General features: G+C 57.2%; 1 protein-coding gene across 1 annotated transcript in view; it reads right to left on the reverse strand.

Annotated features, from left to right (window-relative positions):
* SORL1 (sortilin related receptor 1) overlaps positions 1–13,023 on the reverse strand; it is a 74,737-nt gene extending 61,714 nt beyond the window's left edge. The window contains exons 1-2 of the mRNA XM_056108188.1: positions 12,985–13,023; positions 12,703–12,891 (exon numbers count right to left, since the gene is read on the reverse strand). Coding sequence (XP_055964163.1) covers positions 12,703–12,891; positions 12,985–13,023 — 228 coding nt within the window. The remainder of the gene's footprint in view (positions 1–12,702; positions 12,892–12,984) is intronic.
* Between the last annotated feature and the right edge of the window lie 6,046 nt (positions 13,024–19,069).

Below are 19,069 nucleotides of genomic sequence, written 5' to 3' on the forward strand. Positions count from 1 at the left end.
GGACTAGGGGGAAGGGATGCAGGAGGGTCAGATAGGGCCAGGGGACAGAAGGGGCTTGGGGCTAGTCCCACTGGAATAAGTCGGAAAAGTAGAGGTGGCCCGGGGAGACTGCAGCATGGGGGGAGGGAGAGGGGACCACCATGCCTGGCACTGCATAATGCCTTTGGCGTGCCGGTGGGTGCCCTGACGGCCACTGGGAAAGCTCCCGCCAAGCGTTCCGTGTAGCCTGGGAAACCAACTTGAGAACAGAAGTAGCTGTTACTACTAAGCCTTACTGAAGACACAGCCGGGTAACATGTATGTTCTATGTTCTCTGTATGTTCTGTGTATTCTGTGTCGTGCTCTTGCCGTAGACCCAGCTAAACAAAACACTAAAGGGAAGAGATGAAACCGTTTCATTCCACCGGGATGTCTGTCTCCATCGTACCTGACACTGAAAACGGCACCTGCTTATTTATTTGATGTTGTTTGTGGGGGCCCTTGCATGTGGCTGGCACCGGGTGGATGCTCAGCACTGCATTTAGTCCCCCAAGTGCAGCCAGGAGTGATCAAGTCCAGCACCAAGCTGGAACTGAACCTTGAGCATAGCCGGATGTGACACAAAAGTAAAAATGAAACAGAAAAAAAACCCTAAGAGTAACAGCACACTCTTATTCTATGCCAACGACTCATTGGTAATGTAAATTAACGGTAGATTTTGGAAATTTATACATCTTCAACTTTCAATAGCACTATGGGTAGGGCTTTTGCCTTGCATGCTGCCGATCTGAGTTCGATTCCTCCACCCCTCTCGGAGAGCCCGGCAAGCTACTGGGAGTATCTCGCCCGCATGGCAAAGCCTGGCAAGCTACCCGTGATATATTCGATATGTCAAAAACACTAACAAGTTCTCATAATTTGTTGTGAGACATTAGTGGTGCCCGCTCGAGCAAATCGATGAACAACGGGAAGGCAGTGCTACAGTCTGTGGGGGGCACACCCAGAGTGCTCAGGGCTGATTAGGGATCACACTTGGCAGGACTCAGGGGACGCTATGGGGTGCCAGGGACCAAACGCACCTGGGCCAAGGGCAAGGCAACAGCCCTCCCCGCAGTAATATCTTTCCAGCACCCAAAGGGCGTCTGTTTACAAGACAATCTTTATGAAGATTAGTGGCCCCAGGCAGTTCAAATTCCTGTTGTTCAAGGTCAGCTGTACAGGAAGTCAGTAGGTGTGGAGGTGGGGTAAGGAGAGAATTCAGGGGGCAGTATAGCCAGGAACCCCACCCCCACCACCAACACACACACACACACACACACACACACACACACACGCATGCAAGCACACCAGACTTTCACCAAAGGCAAACGGGGCACAGCCCTTCTTCTGAGAGGTGTCAGCATTGGTTTGAATCTTGGCTGCCATGATCTCCTCACTGCGCAGCTCTGGACCCCTCACGTCACCTTTCTGAGCCCCAAGATACTCTCCGGTAGCAGGAAACCATTGGTCCATCTCGCCATCCCCCCGCGGTTAGAAAGACCCATTCACCCAACATGGGCACCCTGCTTCCCTCTTAAGCCTTCAGTGAGCGCGGTCCCTCGCGGTTTCCGTCGGTTATCGCCAAATGGCTCTCTACCCGGCTAAGCCGCTGTTCACACAACGGGCCCCCGTGAAGAGACACCGGCTGTAAAACCAGGCGGTGGCACGCCTTGCCAACGGGGAGAACGCAAGGCTGAGCTCTGGTCCCCGAGCCCAAGGAGGCCCAGCCTCACTCCCCAAGGCTCAGCTGCTGAGTCTGAGCTTGGGCACCACAAGCCAAGCCCAAAGGCAATTCAGGGGGGGAGAGAGTACGGGACCTGCCCCCGGAGCTGCGTGAACTCAGGAATGAGATGATGCCCCCTGTGCTACCCGGGCACAGGGCACTGTGCCCCCCCCCAGCTCCTTCCCCCACCCTGCCCTCCCCAATCCAAGCTCCACCCCTCATTTTCTCTCCTCTAAAGATTTGAGGCAAAGAGCTGGGCTTAGTGGCAACGCACAGGAGTCCTGGGTGAGATCAGCCTTGGGGTTGGTTGCTTTTTTTTTTTTTTTTTAGTTTTTATTAGTGAGACATCATGAGGTACAGTTGTAGACTTAGACATTTTTGTGCTTGGGTTTCAATTATACAATGATCAAATACCCATTCCTCTACTAGTGCCCATTTCCCACCACCACGGATCCCAGTATCTGTCCCACCCCCCCAACCCCCCAACCCACCCTGCCTCTGTGGCAGGGCATTCCCTTTTGTTCTCTCTCTCTCTTATTGGGTGTTGTGGTTTGCAAAAGAGGCAAAGGGTAACAATCATGTTTGGTCTATAGTCTACTTTCAGCATGCTTCTCCCATCCTGGGAGGATCCGCCCAACACCTTTATTGGGTGTTCCCTTCTCTATCTGAGCTCCCTTTTCTCCTAGTATGTGTGGTTGGCCTCCAAGCCATGGAGTAAACCTCCTGGTACTAATCTCGGCCATTCTTGGGTGTTAGTCTCCTATTTTGTTACTTTATGTTCCCCAGATGAATGCAATCTTTCTATGTCTACCCCTTTCTTTCTGACTCATTTCGCTTAACATGATACTTTCCATGTAGTACCACTTGCATGTGAATTTCCGTGACTTTGTCTTTTCTAACAGCTACATAGTACCCCATTGTGCAGATGTAGGGTTGGTTGCTTTTTTTGTTTCTTGTTTTGTGGAGTTTTTGTTTTCATTTGAACTCCACACCCCACAGTTACAGGCAGGGCTGACTCCTGGCTCTGTGCTCAGGGACCACTCCTGGCAGTGTCCGGGGGACCAGATGGGGTGCTGGGGATGGAACCCAAACTGGCTTGGCCGCGTGCCAAGGCCAGCGCTCTCCCCATGGTACACTCCAGACCTGAATCAGATCTTGGAAAGGGGGGGGCCGGGGGAGGCGCACACCAAGATGATGACGACAACAATGATGATAACACTAATAATTATTATTATAATAAAAGACTGCGGGGCCAGGGAGCTGGTGCAACACAGTTTCTTCACTCTCCAGCCCCACAGCGTCCCCTAAGCACTGCCAGGAGCAACCCCCAAGCACTGAACCGAAAAGTGCCCTCGAGCACTGCCAAGTAGGGCCCAAAACCCAAAAAAAGAGAAAAAAAAAAAGTCCAGGCCCAGTTTCTGCAGTAACCCTTCCCTCACCACCGCCCCTGCACACTCCCGTTGCCAAATCCCACAGGCACGTGGCCCGACTGGCTAGGAGCAAATCTGTCCTGGCGCCATCGGGTGAGAGAGATGGGTGGGCTAAGGGCTAGGGGCACCAGCTCCTGTTTCCAGGCTGGCTCGACTCTGGCTTCCCACATTCACACACTCTGGTGTCCGGGGCACGATCCCCCCACTCCTTCCTTCCCTCTGTCCCCACCTCCTGCTACTTTGCCTGCTGAGACAACCCCCCAGACCCGGTCTCTCTCCCCAGCCAGGGGGCCAGCCCCGCCCCTGGAAGGAACTGTCCTGAGAGCATCCTAGGGGTCAGTAGAGGGGAGACCCCCGCCCCAGAGACGGCTCCAGCATGCAGCAGCACCTGAGTCTCCCCAGAAAGGAGCCGGTACCCCACCTCCCAGATCCTTTCTGGGCAAGATACTTCCTCAGGGTGAAAATGTCTCCCCATCTGGGGAGATGAGTGCAAGACTAGCCAGCAGGGTCTGTGCTGGGATCCCCCCCCACCACGGTGCCCAGTACCGCTGGGCATCGTCCCCGAGAACCTCTGGGTGTGAGCTCCCACCCCCAAACAATTCCCATCACAGTCCCAAGACACTCGTCTGAAGGACATGAAAACATGGATTCGAAAGGATTCTGCACCTCTGCGTGCAAGGAGGGCATGACCCAAGACGCTCATCCCCGGCTGAGAGGAGGAAGCCCTGGGGTGTGCGTGCCACAGGATGCTTCTCCGTCATGAGATTAAGACCACACCAGGCCCTGGGGCGCAAATGGAGAGTCCCCACGGTGACCAAGCTCAGCAACACAAGCCAGGAAGGGAAAGACAATCGCCCACTGTTTCCCTCCTAGGTGGATTGTAAAGTAAATTAACGAGCAAAAAAAAAAAAAAAGCAGGAGCTGGAGAAAAGGACAGCGGGCAGGGCATGGCCTTGCCTTGCCCATGGCCTCTGCAGCTCGATCCCTGGCACCCCATGCGGTCCCCCAGCACCACCGGAAGGGACCCCTCAAGGCAGAGCCAGCCCTGAGCACCCATGAAGAATAAAGGAACTAACTCCTCGGCCCCATGCAAAGCCAGGGCATCCCCGGCAGGAGAGAACAGACAGAGGTGCTTTCTGGTGCTAGGACGGCGTTGATCTTGGAATCGAGGTGCTGGTGCTGGGCGGAGGGCACCAGGGAGCCTTTTCACAGAGCCACGCTAAGCCGGACCCGCAAGTCAAGGACTGCACCAGAAAGCTGCTCTTTTCACTTCAATTTTCAGCAGGACCGTATCTAGCTCCCAACACATCCAAGAAGGAGGGATCTGACCTCTGTGCCCACTAACATTACAAATCCGGGAGTCCCCCCCCCATTCCCCCAGCAAACCTGCAAACCACCCTCACCTCAAGGACCTGCACCCAGGTCCCCTTCAGTCTGGAGACTAGGGACCCGCTTTCTACTCAACGAGCAGGTCGGGGGCGGGGGGGTAAGACACTTCCCTTGCTCACGCCCAACCTGGGTCCCATCTCCAACACCCCACAGGGTCCCCCGAGCACTGCCAAGAGAGTGCCCTGAGCACAGAACCAGGAGTGAGCCCCGAGCACAGAGTCAGGAATGAGCCCTGAGCCTAGCAAACACAAAACAACCCAAGCAGAGAGCGGCTTCCTGAAGAAAGGAATCGATTCTCGTTACCTCCTTTCTATTTTTCATATCACTGGGGAGGGTCGGGAGGAAGAATGAACTGGCCCCTCCCCAGCTCTGACCCCCGCTGGTCACCCCGACATGGCCCTCGTGCCCTTGTCTGCCACTCAGAGTCGGACACGATCACATCAGCCAGCCTTCCCGAGAGCACAGAGCGTGTTTTTAATCTAATTCAGGGGACTGCAGATAAATCATCCTGAAGGGACCGGGCGGCCCCAGCCAAGAGCAGGCAGCAAAGGCATGCTAAGCTATAGGGCTGCCCAGAAGGGAGGGCAGGCAAGGCCGGCCACACGCCCCAGGGGCCTGTCCTCAGGCCGTCTCGGGTGGCCGGGAGGAAAAGCAGAGGCACTCCCTGGAGGACATGGCAGGGAGGGTGGGCAGGGGAGGGTCCACCGGCACCTCCATGGGCCTCTCCAAGGTCCGCCATCGGGGTCCGCCAGCCTCTAGCCCCGAGCACTGAGAGATGGAGCCCAGCGTCCTCCGAAGGGGACCCTGCAAGGAGCCCCTGTTTTCTCACTGCAGGAAGAAACCGGCTGGCCCACGGTCAGCCCCAGTTCGATCCCTGGCACCCTGAACCCTGATGGAAGAGTCCTTGAGCACAGAGCCGGGAGGAAGCCCTGAGCCTGCCCGGTGTGGCCCCCAAAACAAAACTAAACCATGGGGATTTCATCACAGGGCTCCTCCCGAGCTCCCGCCCGGCGTGAACCTAGAGCCAGGCATCTGCGCTGTGACTCCTCTCCTGGGGTTGCGGGGCTGTGACCCCTGGGGGAAGGAGGGTCCCCAAGCCAGGAGAGTCACAGTGCTCCCTTGGACAGCAGCCAAGGGCCGCATGGCAGCAGGGGGAAGGCGTGTGAGACGACCCGTGGCCAGGCCAGACAAACAGGCCCTTTCTGAAGAGTCAGACAGTTGTGGGGGGGAGGGGTGTGTGTCTCAGTTGTTCCTTTAGGGGAATCGGGGGTTGTGGTTGCTTCTGAAGGGACCCGGAACTACTCCCAGTGACACTACTGGGCCAGATCAGTAGGTCCATGCTCTGGCCCAGAGCTGGGGTTCACAAGGGCCACCTTACAGTCCTGGGTTGCAGGGGGGTGGGAGGGAGCCGTAATGGGGGTGGGGGCTGGGCTGGAACTCAGGTCCTGACACCTGCCAAGTCCACCCCCGCGCCCCTGTCATGGAATTGATGATCACACGCCAGGAACCAATAGGGGGCAATATGTTGTCTTTCTGGCATCCTTTCTGCATCAGGGCTCTTCGGAGACCCAGCGTTCCTGGGGACCGCAGCACGGAGCTCAGGGCGGTGTCCATGGGGCAGTAAGATCCCCCTTCAGGGGGTGGGGTCTCACCAGAGCTGCAGCTGCACCCAGAGGGCCCCCCTGATTTATAGCCGCATCAGCCACTTCTTCGAAGGCCCAAGGTTCACAGGTCGATAAACCAATAAATTAGGTCGAAATTAACTGCGGTTCATCTTAAACTGGGGGAAATTGATTTTTGCATCTACGTGGCCAGACTGACAAAGCCCAGGCTCACGGGACCCCACCTACCTCGGGCAGCCCAGGGAAAGGGTCTGCTGGTCAACAAAGAGAAAGCCCAGCCCTGCAGCGTGACCACCTTCCAATACCCCCACGGCTAAGGAGTGACCGCCAGGTCCCCATCCCAACCAAGCCTGAGCAAAAAGGGCCCAGGCAGAAGGTTCCTGCTTGCGGACCATTCCCAACTTCCTACCTCGGAATTCGTGTCAAAATTTCTCAGCTCCAAGCTGGCTTTCCCTGAACACATTTATGCCAGTCATTTCACATACCAGCTGCTCAAAGAATGCAAACTCATTTTAATATTTGCCTAAGAAAATTTAATTCGGAAGGTAAACTGACACTTTCGAAAATTAAAAAAAAAAAGGCGGGCTAAATATAAAACAGGTTGGTTTTTAAATCACCTGCTCTCCAGCGGCTGAGCGTGTCCTCCTGCCTGGCCGTGAGCGTGCCCAGTGCAGAGCCAGGCACCGTCCATCTCTGTCCTGGCCGTGAACAATGACATGACAAAGATGGCTGTCGGAGGAGGAGGAGGAGGAGGAGGAACAGACCCAAACGCGGGGAACTGTTCCTGCAAGCTCCATCCTCTGCTTTCGGGTGTCAGCTGCCGTAAGATCTGCCGACTGGATTCTAGATCTCAAAGCAATTTATTAAGCATGCCATTAACTCCCTCTCACAGACCATCAAGACAGCAGTCTCAGAAGAAGGCGAGTTAAAACCCAGACCCACCGTCTCTCCGCTCTCCCTAGCGGGTGGAGGAGATGGGCCACACCGGGCAGTGCCCAGGGCCAACTCCTGGCTCCGCGCTCAAGGAGCACTCCTGGCGGTGCTCAGGGGACCGTATGTGGTGCTGAGGATTAAACCGGGGTCAGCCAGGTGCAGGGCAAGCACCCTACATAAAAGATGGTCACTCCAGCCTCCCCCTTTCTTTTGGATGGAATAGAGGGTAGAGTCTACATCGTGGAACTGTAAAGCATCAGCTACTTCCGGTGCCTCACCCCTTGCTCTGGGCCCCATCTGGTCTCTCCAAGTCCCGAAGCTGCTCCCTGGCCCGTTCCCCGATGCCAGGCATGCTACAGAACCCTGCTCGCTCGAGCCCCCCCACCCCGCCCCATGCAGCCCTCCAAGCCCACCAAGAAGCTCTGAAATCCAATTTTCTTCCACTGGTGTGCAGGAGAAGTACCTTTTCTTCTTATTGTTTTTTTCTTGTCATTGTGTGGGGGCCACACACAGGAGCTTGAGGGGCCTGGCCCCATTCTTGGGTGCCGCGGGGCCAGCCAAGTGCCCAGGGCCAACCCCGGGCCTCCCGACAGACCACGTGGGAGTGTGGATCTCTCAGTGGGGACACATCCTTGACTCCCAATTTCTTTGATACCCAGACACTTCTCTCCCTCCCCTCCTCCTGAGTCCTAATGTCCTACGCGTGTGTCTCGGAGCTAATCTCATTATTCAGGATATCTGGAGTGCTGGGTAACAGAAAGCCACTCATTTCAAGTTTCAGGAAGTTTCTGGAAGCATTTTTTAAAAAAAAAGGGGGGGGGAGGTGGACCCTGACAGGGAAGGGACCCTGGGAGAACAGGAGAATGAAGAGGGGGGTAGCGATATTTCTTCTCACTCTCCACTCCTTTGTGCAAACATTATTTCTGTTTTGGGAGGTGAGGTGGGCAACATCTGGCAGTGCTCAGGAATGACTCCTGGCTGTGCTTGGGGATGTGGGGGAGACCATCTGGGGGGGTTGCAGGCAGGGTACTGAACAGGGTCGGCCACACGCAAGGCAAGCGCCTTAACCCCTGAACTATCTCTCCAGCCCTGCAAATGTTTTTTCAAACGTTCTTCTCCCCCACGCCTCCCTCCACCCCCGAGGGTAAGCCAACCAGAGGACAGCTGGCATCTCCTCACATCCCTGTCTTTCTCCTGCCTCCTTTTTCCCTCTGGCCTTCTCCAGACACACACACGGGCACTGACCAGGCTGAAAGAGTGTCCGACTGAGCAAAGAGCCGACTTTGCTCATTGTCACAGAGGCTGAGTGACACCTGCAAGTTTTTCCGACTCGCAGTCAGAGCACCCAATACAGCATGCAGACCATGAGTCCCCGACGGGACGCCAAGAGGGACGCAGAGATGCTTGGCCATCCTACCTGCTGGAAACCGCCAGACTCCAGCGTCTGCCCTCACTCACTCTGGCTCTGCCAAGCCAGAGTCTGGAGTCAAACGGGCTCTGTCCGGCTCTCCAGATGGGAGAATGGTCTGCTCCCCCCGCCAACCCCCCCCAAGCTCCCCAGAGGGGAGGCCTGTGTTGTAACAGACACTTTATTTTCAGCCTCAAATCAGGACACTGAATACTCCCAGGTCTCTGAAAACAGCGGCGTTATGAATAGGGAGTTCACTGGCAGGAAAATAACCTGTCTGTCCTGTTAGGCTTTGAGCTTCGTTCCAGAGGATTTTTTTTCTCCCCCGAACAATGCTGTCAGCATTATCATGGGGTCGAAAAGGGAGAGTCCTGGGGTGGCCCGGGAGGCGGCTCAGCTGGAGGGCCCCTGCCTTGCTTGGGAGGGGTCCTGGGTTCAATCCTAGCACTCCGAGAAATAAAAATGAAAAATGAAAGAGAGAGAATCCTGTCCAACAGAATCCCTGGCCCTCATTCACAGTGACCCCAGGGGGTGCTGGAGACAGCAAGGTTAAGGCACCTGCCTCTCTTGCAGGCCGGGACCCTGGTTCGGATCCTGGCACTGCTGGGGTCCCTAAGTAGCCCTGGGAATATCCCCAAATACAGAGCCAGGCGTAGCCCCTGAGTGTGTACAGGCCAAAAGTTTAAAAACAAGAAATATTTAGTTAAAAACCAGAGGTCGACAAGAGCTCAGCAGGCTTTGCATGCGAGAGGTCCAGGTTCGAGCCCCAGCATGTCCAGGAGCGAGAGTAGCCCCAAACAGTGCAGGGACCCTCAGAGAGAAGGAACGAAGGTCTCTCCTCTAAAGTGTGGGCCTGACCACCAACTCCACGTCCGCAGTGGCCAGGACGAAGATCCGGGCCTTGGGGAGGAAAGGGGGCAGAGACAGCCCTGGCACAGGGTGGGAGATCCTCCCCCTGGCCAGGACATCAAACTGGACAGCAGGTGGGCTCCTGACCAGCTGGAGACAGAGAAAGGAGAATTTTCCAGGCAAAGAGGCAATGAGTCCAGAGAAAGGGTGGGCAGAGGCACGGGTGGGTCTGGCACATGAGGACTGGGGCGGGGAGCCTTGAACTTCTAAAGCTGGAATGAAAGCAGCAAAGTCCCGAGGTGGACAGCCAACAGCGGTGACCACCAACGTCCCATTTCACGCTCTTGATCAGAACCCTCGGGAACCGTGGTGGGAACCAGGCCCCCACACTGGAGCTCGGGTGGGTGGGCCTGCGTGATAGGGCAGAGAGGCCCAGCAGACGGGGACCCAGTGCTCCGGAGCCAGGCACCGCATCCACACTGCCAGCTACCCCCCGCAAGCTCACAGAGCAGAGGGCAGGGAGGGAGGGACAGAGAGCTGCTCGCCCCTTATCACCCATCTCCGCTGGCCGCCCGGCTGGTTTATTGCCTCCCATGCTTCCCAGCTTCCGTGAGGGGGTCCTGAGCACTTTGCAGTCCTGGTCTCCCACTGTGAACTTCAGCCCCTCCTGAGAGCATGGGGTGTGTGGGATTCCCACCCCCAGTCTCTCTGGCTGTGGCCCTGACGGTCCCCAAGCACTGCCAGAAGGGGGTTTCCAATACTTTTTTACTTGTTTTTCTGTATGAAAAGAGCAAACTGTCAGAAAAGGGGGGGGGGGCGCTGAACTCTTCTCCCCTCCCACCTGCACACCCCTCTCCAAGGGGAACCACACTCCAACTAAGGCGCTCTTGGTAAGAACGTTACACAGTTCAAGAGGGAGGCACGCAGAGTGAAACCAGGCTCAGGGTCGTGAGCAGAACAGACGGAGGATGGACGGAGGATGGACGGAGAGGGCGCGCTCACACTGTGGATAGCAGGCAGCGCTGCTCGGACCCAGCGGGGCCGTCTCAGCCAGGGCTGACCCGGGACAGAGACTAATGGTCCTGTGCTCCAAGGTGACCCACACAGCGAGGACTTACAGGAGTGCTCCCGGCTACCGATCCCTGCAGTGCCAAGGGGCAGAGAACAAAACGCCCTGTGCCAAGAAGTTCTTCTTTTTTTTTTTAACAGAGGATGGTTTGGGGTCACACCCAGCCATGCTCAGAGATTACTCCTGGCCCTGCACTCAGGAATCACTCCTGGTGGTGCTCGGGGGGACCCTCTGGGACGCCGGAGATGGAACTTGGGTTGACCGTGTGCAAGGCAAGCACCCTCCCTGCTGTGCTATCCTCCGCCCCCGCCAGGAAGTTCTTTCTTCTCCCCCCACTCAAATCCTTAGCAATTCAGAGCTGCCTCCAAGAGCTCTACACCCCCACTTTGGGGGAGGTGCTGGGGGTGTCAGACCTCATGGTGGGCTCTGCTGTTAGTTCTCCAGCCTCCTACTGCACTAGACTCGGCCTGACTGGTTTCCTGGAGTAAAAGCTGGAGGCATTGAGGGTGAGGGGGCCCCCCCAGAGAGAACGCAGGTTGTCTAACATGCACCAAAACTCCAGGTACGCTCTGCACCCTGAGGAAGAAAAGGCCATAACAGAGACCAGGAGGCCGTTCCTGGGAACCAAGGCCTGCTGAGAGGCAACTCTACCCCTCCCTACCCCCAGCCCACAGAGAGGGGTTCAGGGCCACAGCTGATGGAGAAGGCGGGAGGGGTCTCCTGTTCTTCCCCCCACTCACCCACTCCACCCTCACCCAGCATTCTAGTAGACTACTGTGCGCTCACAGGCGGACCCTCACGGGCTCCTGTCCACAATACAAAAGCGAAGTCACCGATGAGGCTTGGGGAGCACCCCCCACGGGAACCCCAACAGGCCATGGTCTCCGAGAGTTTCGTGCCCAGGGTCCAGGGGCGGGAGGAAGACAAAGTCTCCCAGCCCGCTTGATGGCCATCGATATGATTTACTGTCACTGAGCATCACTGAAGAGGTTTTATCTCAAGACGGGACAGTCCTGCGAACACCCAAAGGTCACCAGGACACTGCAGATGGCCGGGAAAGGGCAGGCACTCGGCGCCACACAGTGACTCTGGGCAGCTCTGTCTCCCCTGCCCGCTTCTGTTCTGCTCATCAGCCAAGCACACAATGGGGCGAGATGGTTTATAGGGCCCTTCCTGGCTCCGCGGGGTCAGCGTCGAATTCTTACTTATTTCCTGAAGAAAGGGTCAGAGGAAAATCAGGGGAAAGAAGCAGAACTTGGATCCATCCTCCCTGCTTGCAGCGGGAGCATTGGGACTCCAGAACGGAGTGTATCCCGGGCCTGCCGGTGTCCTGGTGTCGTCCCCCCCTCCCCACCCCCGACCTTCCAGTTTTGCTGATGCCAATCTGAACTGCAGGGCTGGAAGTCTCACGAGGCGGTATCACCGTCAAATTAATTTTGCCAAGGCTGATACTAAGCCACAAACTCGGTTTTGCAATTTCAGAGCAGTAAGTCTGGCCATAAAAGTGAAATCCATGTTACTTATGATCTAATAAACCCCATTGCCTGGGTAGAAATAAATCACTGGCTGAATAATATTGCCCACCAGATTCCTGCAGGCTTCCGGATCCCCAGGTGCCATGAGGAATAATTCCCGTCCAAAATAAAGTCCGTATCTTGGAGGGGGTGGGGGGCAACGGATGGAATCTCACACCTGCACCATCTCCCCCCCTACACACACACACACACACACACACACACACACACGCACCAAAAAACAATCCAGTGCCCGCGCATGTGTGCGCGCGCGCGCGCGCACACACACAACACACACGCACGGCACACACCTTGCTCCGAACAGATGCCAAGTCTGCCCACCTGAACTGGGGTTTAAAACACGCTGCGCGTGGAAAGCCCCTCCCGTGCCCGCCCCGCCGGTGCTACGGCTGTTCTCGCAGGAGGGAAATAAAGCCCGTTCGTTGAACCGCACGTGAAAACCAAGAAGCTGCCGCGCCGCTCGCGGGAGGGCGGCTGGTACCTGCGGGGCCCGGGGCCGGGGGCGCAGGCACGCGCCGCGGGGAGGAAAAGGGGGCTGCGGGGGGCTGCGGGGTTGCTCGCGCTGCGCCCGGCCGCCGGCCGGTCACCTGCAAGGCGCGGGCTCGGCCGGGCAGGAGGGCAGGGCAGGACGGTGCCAGCCGGGAGGAGGTGGCGCGCGCGGGCGGGCGGGCGGCGCAGGAGCACGACAACAAGCGTCGGGGCGCGCGGGCTGCGGCGCGGGCTCACCTGTCCGTACACCTGGATGGGCTGCGGCGGCAGGGCAGCGCTCCGGCGGCTCCGCAGCGGCGCGGCGCGACTGTCCCCGCGCGGGTCTCCACGCAGCACGCGGAAGCCGCGGTCCTGGGGCCGGGGCGCGTGGCCGCCGGCCAGTGTGGGCGCGCGGCCCCCGCTGCCCGCAGCGCCCGGCGCGGGCAGCTCCAGCAGCAGCAGCAGCAGCAGCAGCGGCAGCAGCGGCGGCAGCGGCGGCAGCAGCGGCGGCCGCGGCGGCGCCCCCCGGGCCCCCCGGACGCGGAGCCGCGACTCCCTCCTGCTGCTCCGTGTCGCCATGTTCGGGCCGAGCGCGGCCGCAGGTGGTGGCGCCGCCGCCAGGACAGAATGTGCAGCGCGCGCGCCGCTCCCGGGGCCCGGGCCGTCACGTGCGCGCCCGGCGCGCCCCGCCCCGCGCCCCCCAGCCCCGCCGGGTCGCGGGCGCGCGGGGGTAGCGGCGGGTGGGAGGGGGCAGCGGGTCCCGGCACCCGGATGCGCTGTCCCCCCCACGCACACACACACCTGCGGAGTCAGTCCCCCCTACCCACGCACACGCACACGCACACGCACACGCACTTACTGGTCCAGTCCCCAGGACCCCCTTGGACCCCGCGCACCTGGGCCATCACACAGGTAGAGGAGGATGCAGCCCTGACCTCCCGGAGCACCCGGGTCGGGGACACAGAAAACCCCCCTCCCCAGAACAGTGGCCTGCTCGTGACCCTGCCAAGGGACCTGGCGGCAGGGGCAGCGGCGCTGGCCCGACTCTCCTGCAAAATGGGCATCTATCCTGCGTCTGTGGCCCCCCACCCTTACGTGATGGCAAGTTTGCAGGGGCAGACTTAAGAGGGGCCAGGACACATTTTAACCTTCCTCTGGGCTGGCGTTCCTGCAGGGGCAGACTTAAGAGGGGCCAGGATGGCGTTCCTGCAGGGGCAGACTTAAGAGGGGCCAGGACACATTTTAACCTTCCTCTGGGCTGGCAGGTCCCTGCTGGCTTTGAATCTGATCCAGTGGCCAGTGGCTGCTGGCTGGCCGGCTGCCGAGGCCACCCAAGGTAGGCAGTACCTTATCCGGGCTATGGGAACAGCCGGGCCCTTTCCAGGTAGCTTCTTGTCACTTTGCGTCACAGCGGGCTGCCACCCTGAGGAGCCAGAACAGACACCTCCGATGTGACCTCAGGAGACCAGCTGCAGGGACATTCTGACATTCCCCCATCACCACTCGTTTGATTTTTGTTTGGGGTGGCATTAGAGGTGCTGGAGCTCAGAGGGTTGGGGTGGAGGCAGGGAACCCAGATGTGCAAAGTCTCTGCTCCAGCCTCTAGCCCACTCTCTGGCCTGTCTCTGCCCCGTCTAAGCCCCCCACCCAGGGGAACCGAGGCCCAGTGACTGCAGACAGTAGTTCAATTCCCGTAGCTCTCAGGCGTAGGTCATGGGAAACTCTTGTACAATAGCAAACGTCAGAGTTACCACAGCAAATTCCCATGGCCCCAGTTCCTCAAATGGGGGTCAGCTGGGAAGGACCAGCCTCTTGACCTTGGTTTTGCTTTCAACTTGGATGCTGGAAAACTTTCTAGAATGCTCAAATGTGCCTCATGGACCCCTTGAAAGCCCTCCTCTGGGGTCATTTTCTACACCCCAGCCATTCCCAGGTGGGTAATCAGTGACCCCCAGACCCCATGCGTCCCCCGCACCGTGGGCAGGGTGGAGAGCATGCAGAATTGGGGGTTGAAGACCTCCTTGATGACTGTGGGAGCTTGGCCAAATGTCCTGTCTGAGCTTCCCCTAGACACGAGGATATCTATTTATCTCAGATGAGACCCTGTAGATCAAAGAACCAACTGATGCACAGGCCTTGGCTCAGAGCCTCACGGTGGGTGCCGAGCGCTGGGCTCAGACTCCAAGTCCCAACTCTGCAACCCAGCTCCCGTTCGAGTTGGGTCCAGCCCGTGGGCACCCTGGGCTTTGGCTTCTTCTTTGATGAAATGCAAGGAGACCTGGTGGCCCAAGTCAGGTCCAAGTGACCCAGCCCACCCAGGGTCTGGGAAGAGAGTCTCCAGAAGCCAGTCGCCCGAGCCAGGGCCCCGGACTGAATTGTGCAAGGAGGGGTTTTTTTCCTAAACTCATCGCCGGATCTGGGTTGTAAACAACCGGCCACTTCCTCCCTGGCTCCAACTAGCAGCCACATTGGGGTGGGCACGCGGGCAGAGCCCGGCAGCGCCCCTCCACTGGTGTGGCCTCGCTCTGATGTGCTAGTGAGAACCACTGGGCACGGGCCGCTGGGTGCCAGGCTCTGCAGGAAGAAGCCAGGGACCTGTGGTCAGACGGCAAACTTCCTCCTGCGTCTCCTACCCCTGTCCTGGGGAGCTGCAGGAAAACACTGCCCAGGCCTATGCAGAGAGAGTCACAGTTAGAACAGCAGCAGGGGGACTCAGCAATGGAGTGGGCGACTCAGGGAGCAGGCTCTGGGTTTGATCCCCCATAATGAGCATGCACACACACACACACACACACACACACACACACACACACACAGAGCAACAAGTGCAACCAAGAACAGAACGGGCGAGGCTCACAGTCCCGCATACAGCTCCCGTGAACAAGATTGCCTAAGATGCACCCAGCACCACAGAGCAAGAAGGAGGTGAAGTGGGAGGGGAGAGAGGAGAAAAGAGGAGGAGGAAGGGGCAGGGAGGGGGCCAGAGAAGCCTCAAAGCCCAGCTGGAGTTTCTCCAACCACACCCCCCCCCCCCGCAAGGTCCTTCCCATGGCCCCGATATGCCCCCGGCCCCCAGCCCAGGCCTGGCTGGGTTGTTCTCTTCACCCTCCTGGTACACACAAGGGTCCTCAGCAACCCCCAAACCGACAGGCTGGCTCTGGGGCTCTGTTTCTGGGCAGACGCTGATGCTTCCTCTCTGAGCACATTATATATCTAACCACTTCCTCTTAAAACTACAAGCAACAGGAGCGCAAAACACAGTTGTCCTGCTTTGATCTCTGCCCCAGGGCCCAGGATAAGTGGGTACCTGGAAGCCGCCGGGTGTGTGGGGGGGTTGTTAAGGAAAGCAGTGTAGGGATGGAGGGGTGCCACCCATCTGGGCTTTGTGCTGAGCATTGGGACTGGCTAAGGGCATCCCGAAAGGTCCTGCCAGCCTCTGCCCATCACACTGCATTGTCCTAAAGCTGACCTCTGCATCCAAGCCAGACCCCCAGGGTGCTGCGCTCCCCTCTCACCGCCCCCCACTCACACATATGTGTCGGCAGTGGGGGACATTCTTCCCTCACCATTTTAACCAAAATAATTACCATCTACCTCACCACCTACAGAAAAGAGTGTAGGGGATGAAAACAAAATTTTAATATTGAGTCAGAAAAGCAGGAGAAAACCAATCAAATGTTTGTGACACCTATACTTCTTGTAGGCAGAGCAGAGGCCCAGGAAAAGGAGACAACTGAATGAAATGGCTTCAACTCCCTCCTTCGGCTAAGGAGAAAAGGTGTAGGAGTGGTGGAGGCCGGTGACCGTGGGTACGAGGCGCTGGGGTGATGCGTGCTTCCAAGTGGAGGCTTTCTCCAACAGGGAGACATCTCCGACCAAAAAAAAAACCAAAAAAAAAAAAACCCTGAGTTTTCAGAGCTTTTCCTCTGTCTGCTATTGCTCACAAATAACCATCTCAAAATAATCCTTATGCTAAAGAGACATATTTGAGGATGGAAAATTTTGCTGCCCTGCAACAGAAATACCCTCCATCCTCCAAGGAAAGAAGAAAAAAAACAACAAAACTATCTCCCGCGGATGATCAAAGACAAAGCCCGGAGGAAGAGGTTCAGAGGTAAATCTCATGCCTTGCATGCGGGAGGCCCTGGAGTCCATCCCTGCACCAACCAAGCAAATGAAAAATGGAAAAAACAAAAAAAGGGTTAGGGAGAGGGTGGAAGGGTTGAACACTTGCTTTGCATGGGTCACATGTCCTCCTGTGGGCCAAGCAGGAGTTAGCCCCAAATCAAAGGGGAAAGGACAAAGCCCAGGATAATGCATGAGGTTCAAAACACAATTGCTCCCAGAATAGAGACTAAGGAACTTATATTCTCACTCTTGAATAAATTAACTTCAAAATAAAAAGAGATCCTGGAAATAGTAAGCTGTGCTGGGCTCTGAGCTACATTTGCATGGCGCTAGGCTGACTTCTGCGTCTGTCTCTTAGAAGGAGCAAAGGGCAGGGGGGATCCTGTGGGTGCGGTCAGGGCACGCCAGGAGCAGCTTTTGGGGGGTTCCCCCTATCTCGCTGCTCAGTCCCCAGGGGCCTGCTGCAGAGCTGGGACCTCACTCAGCCTGCTAGCCGGGTCCTTCGAGAGGGCTGTGGGACAGGTGTGGACCCTACACACCCGGCCGAGCCCTTTTGGTTGTTTGTTTCAGGGCCTCACCCATGGGTGCAATGCTCAGGGAGGGTCACTCCAGGCTGAGTTTGGGGGACTCCAGGCCTCCAGGAAGCAAAACCAGTAGTTCTGCACTCTAGCCCCCTGAGCCCCGTGGTCCCCCTGATGAGCCCCTTTTGCCTTCCAGAGAGCTGTGGATCCCCATTCCAGGGGACACCCCCATCCCCCCACAGGGACTTGGGTTCAGGACCCCTTGGGAAGGAAGGCAGCCTTTCCCTTTGGCACCTGCGGGGGTCCTGCCTGAATTTGCGTCTTAAATTTTTGTAACAAGAAAAGACAAGACGCAGCCTGGCGGAGTGTGTGGAGGAAAAAGGACTGTGACATACAGGATGTAAAAGCCAAGGTGGGGAAGTCTTCTTCCCTGGGAGTCTGGAAGCACTGGGCTCTCCGTGGCTCCTGCCAGGCCTGCCAGGGTGCTGGAGCTGAAGAGTCTTTGGAAATGGAAGAGTTACATATCAAAGGCGGGTTCTCACCTTCCCTTTGAGTCTTCATAATGGAACGAACATCAGTGTTTAGCCCCTGGGGGTGGGTCTGTATGTGTGTTGGGGGGGGGGGGCAACCGGGCCTCCTTCAGTTGAAGTGTTCGATGGTTTGGTTCCCCAAGTGCCTTGAAGCCCGCTGGGACTCTGGGCACGTGAGGAGATGCCCACCCGGATGTGGAGGGCCCCCCTCCACTGCTCCGGTCCCACCAGGAACCTGGAACTTCATTTTTTCATTTCCCTGTGCAGAGAGAGAAACTTCCTTCTTCCCTTTGAGGTTCTTTGGACGTGAGACAGAATGGGAGAGAATCCAATATCATTACACAGGGTCGCTCAGAGACCCAAGACTCAGAAAAAGCAGGGCAGCTGAGACTCATGCACCCCTGGTCTGAAGAACGAGATTGGGGAGGGGGCCGGATCACAGATGGGAGGATTCTCTAGCCGTTCAGCTTAGCTGTCAGATGTAAAGGTTATCTCAGGGCTGAGTGCAGGCGTTGCACATAGCAAAGGCCACCGAGAAACTGCTCAAAACCAAAACCAGGGGCCAGAGAGATAATACAATGGATAAGATGCTTGCTTTGCATTGCTGCTGACCCAGGTGAGGTGGCTGGTACCCCCTATGGCTCCCTGAGTCCCCCTACCTCCAGGAGTGCTCCCTGAGCAGAGAGCCAGAAGTAAGCACTCCCGGGTAAGCTGGGTGACGCCCAAAAACCAAAGTTTATCTCTGTTAGTCAATCTCTGAGTCAGAGCCCTCTCTGAATGTGTGTGTGTCTGTGTGTGTGTGTGTGTGTGTGTGTGTGAGAGAGAGAGAGAGAGAGAGAGAGAGAAAGAGAGAGAGAGGAGGGGATGGGAGGGGTGGGGAGGGGAGGGGTGGAGTGGGGGAGACGGGGATAAAGAGAGAGAGAAGGAGAGGGGAAGGGAGAGGGAGAGAGAGAGAGAGAGAGAGAGAGACTTAGCATTGCTCAGGGCTTACTCCAGGCTTTCACTCCTGGCAGGGGCAGGGGGTCATGTGATGCCAGAGATCGAACCCAGATTGACCCTGGGCAACGCAAGTGCCCTGCCAGCTGTACTCTCTCTTCTACTCCTCTGAATTCTTTTAGGCCATTGAGGTAAAAGTGGAAATTGATTGCTTTAAGCTATGAAGAATTCACATGCCAAAGTGGCACTTTTGGGGAGTGTCCTGTTCTGTCCGGCTCCCCTTTACGGGCACTAACTAAAATTTCGAGTCTGCCCAGGTACCCCAAACAACAAGCCCCAAGCCTTTGCACCTTGACCGATATCTCTGCCCAAATGGGTCACTTTCCATGGGGCATCAAGTGGGTCAGCCACATGCAAGGCAGATGCCTTACCCCTGTAGCATCTCTCTGCCCGCCTCCTTTTCTAAGTTAGCTGATGTCTTTGGACCCTAGAACCCTATCTTGCACTTTA

Source organism: Sorex fumeus, unplaced genomic scaffold (assembly GCF_029834395.1).
Source record: "Sorex fumeus unplaced genomic scaffold, SorFum_2.1 ptg000198l, whole genome shotgun sequence".
NCBI classification, from domain to species: Eukaryota; Metazoa; Chordata; class Mammalia; order Eulipotyphla; family Soricidae; genus Sorex; species Sorex fumeus.